This window comes from Colobus angolensis, unplaced genomic scaffold, assembly GCF_000951035.1.
Source record: "Colobus angolensis palliatus isolate OR3802 unplaced genomic scaffold, Cang.pa_1.0 Scaffold437, whole genome shotgun sequence".
In the NCBI taxonomy this organism is placed as follows: domain Eukaryota; kingdom Metazoa; phylum Chordata; class Mammalia; order Primates; family Cercopithecidae; genus Colobus; species Colobus angolensis.
This window is the reverse complement of record NW_012117788.1, coordinates 362943-365649: the sequence shown is the minus strand read 5'-3', so window position 1 is coordinate 365649 and position 2707 is coordinate 362943. Positions and strand designations below refer to the sequence as shown.

The 2707-nt window shown below is 45.3% G+C and overlaps 1 protein-coding gene across 1 annotated transcript in view; it reads left to right on the top strand.

The window, feature by feature from the left end:
- Window positions 1–2707, top strand: part of CCDC77 (coiled-coil domain containing 77) — a 35463-nt gene that overhangs the window by 24995 nt on the left and 7761 nt on the right. Inside the window, 1 exon segment of the mRNA XM_011957138.1 lies at window positions 197–345. Within this exon segment, the coding sequence (XP_011812528.1) occupies window positions 197–345 (149 nt within the window).

The following is a 2707-nucleotide window of genomic DNA, read 5'->3' as shown; positions in this document are numbered from 1 at the left end:
CCGTGAGCTATGATCACGCCCCTTGCACTCCAGCCTGGGGGACAGAGCAAGACCTTATCTTGAAATGTACAAGAGGATTAGGATTGAGATTTTTTGGTTTGTTTTTTAATTTTTCTGGAGAAAGGCTGACTTTTCCTAGAGGTATGAAGTAAGTGGAAGTAGGGTTGGATTCCTCACCCCTTTTTGGCCTGTCTAGGTGGAGGCACTGCAGGCTCAGCTGGGAGAACAGACCAAACTTGCTCGAGAACAAATTGAAGGGCTCATGGAGGATAGACGGATTCACCTCGAGGAAATACAAGTTCAGCACCAGAGAAGTCAGAACAAAATCAAAGAGCTAACCAAAAAGTGAGTGTCTAAGAAAGCTGTACCTAACGGGTATTTTATTTTTCTGAGTAACTTAAAAGTTAGCATTTTGTACTTGAACAACAGCGGGTCATAGAACTAAAGGGAACCTTGAAAAAATTGTCTTCCTCAGAAACCCCTGGCTTTACGTAGGTGAGTATCTCGCTGTTCCAGGCATGCCGTTGTAGAGCTGATGAGTATTTCATGTGCCCCTTTTAATCCATTGTGGTGTTTTAGCTTCTGGTGGTTAAGAAGTGTCCTTAGGCCGGGCTCACGCCTGTCATCGCTCATGCCTGGGTGACAGAGTGAGACCCTGTCTCAAAAAAAAGTGTTCTTTTACCCACTGATATACTGTCTGACTCAATGTCGTAGGCCATTTTCTTTTGTTTGCCCCCTCATGAATATGGAAAACCTGAGTTTACATATCTATACCAAAAACACTGCACACTCAGTATTTTAATCGGAACTCTGCCAGTGCTTTTATCTAGCGACGTGTTGTCCTTTTTTGGCTTCTATGAAATCTCTGTCCCAAGAAAGGCAGGATTATATGTTTTTCTAACAGACTGAGTTGGCATAGTGTATTCTTGGTTATCAGAATACTCATATAGCTTTGGGATTTTGAATTGTACATATCTATGATGTGTGAAACAGCACGATACATACTGTACGATCTCAATCCCATAAAATGGGGTGTTGTGTCTGCACACACGCAGGAACTAGCGCGTCCTGTAAACTTTACAGTTTATAAACTGTAAAGTGCTTCTGATTGTGGATGACTTTGTTCTTTGCTTCTTGTGTGTTTCAGTTTCCTATAATGCACATACTTTTAAAAGATAAAGGTGATTTTTAAAATCTGAAAAAATAAAAACAAAAAATGGCCAAGTCTGTCCTCATTGTTTTTGTTCCTAACCTGCTTACCTTTCTTTACCTCTCTGCAGTCTGACTCCACCCCCCCATCTTATTAAACAGGCCCTTTCTGGGGTTACCGCTGACCTCTTAACTTTTATTTTTTTTGGAGACGAAGTCTCGCTCTGTCGCCAGGCTGGAGTGCAGAGGCTGATCCCGGCTCCTGGCAACCACCGCCTCGCAGGTTCAAGCGATTCTCCTGCCTCGGCCTTCCAAGTAGCTGGGATTACAGGCGCCGCCACCACACCCGGCTAATTTTGGAAATTTAGTAGAGACGGGGTTTCACCGTGTTAGCCAGGCTGATCTCGAACTGCCAACCTCTGGTGGTCCACCCTCCTCAGCCTCCCAAAGTGCAACGATTACAGGCATAAGCCACCGCGCGCGGCCACCTCTTTTTTTTTTTGAGACGGAGTCTCGCCCTGTTGCCCAGGCTGGAGTGCAGTGGCACGATCTCGGCTCACTGCAAGCTCTGCTTCCCAGGTTCACGCCATTCTCCTGCCTCAGCCTCCTGAGTGGCTGGGACTACAGGCGCCGCCACCATGCCTGGCTGATTTTTTGTATTTTCGGTAGAGACGGGGTTTCACGGTGTTAGCCAGGATGGTCTTGATCTCCTGACCTCTTGATCCACCCGCCTTGGCCTCCCAAAGTGCTGGGATTACAGGCGTGAGCCACTGCGCCCAGCCCTGGCCGACCTCTTAACTTCTGAGACCAGTTATATCTATGTTCAGTCCTCATTATACGTAGTATCTTCTTGCATGTTTGGCGTCACTGATCAACCCCTCCTTGTAATTCATTTCCCTTGATTTCTGCAGCACCTGTCTTTCTTGGTTCTTCTACCCGTCTAACCCCTTCACCCTTTTGCCTGGTTCCAGTGGCCAGACCTATGCCATAAGGACATTCTCAGTTGAATGTGTTTGAGCATGTCAAATTTACCATTACTGAAACCACACTGTTTCTCCCAACAAATACTCCCATCCCCATCTCAAACCTACTACTTCTTTCTTTTTTTCATTTAGTTTCATGACATCACATGTAGTTTCCCAGGCTTGAAACCACAGGATCATCTTCAGCTCTTAACTTTCTTATTCCTTAATTCCAAACCCTATGGATTGTGAGCCTAAAAACCTTCTCAAGTCCTTTCTCTGCTCTCTGATATAGGCAGTTCATACACAAAAGCAAAGCTGTTTTTGATACTATAGAACTTGTGTTAGCTTGTCAGAGCTCCATGATTTAGTACTTCCGTGTCGGATTCCTAGGAATGGTCCATACTTATGCAGGCTGTGTGTAAATATCCCTGTAGTCCTTCTAATCATCTAACCTGAAGTTAGCACTCAGGAAAGTATCTCCTCTCTGATTGTTTTGTTTTGTTTTTTCCAGTAAAGACAGGGTCTTACTCTGTTGCCCAGACTGGAGTGCAGTGGCGTGATCATAGCTCACTGCAGCCTTGAACTCCTGGGCT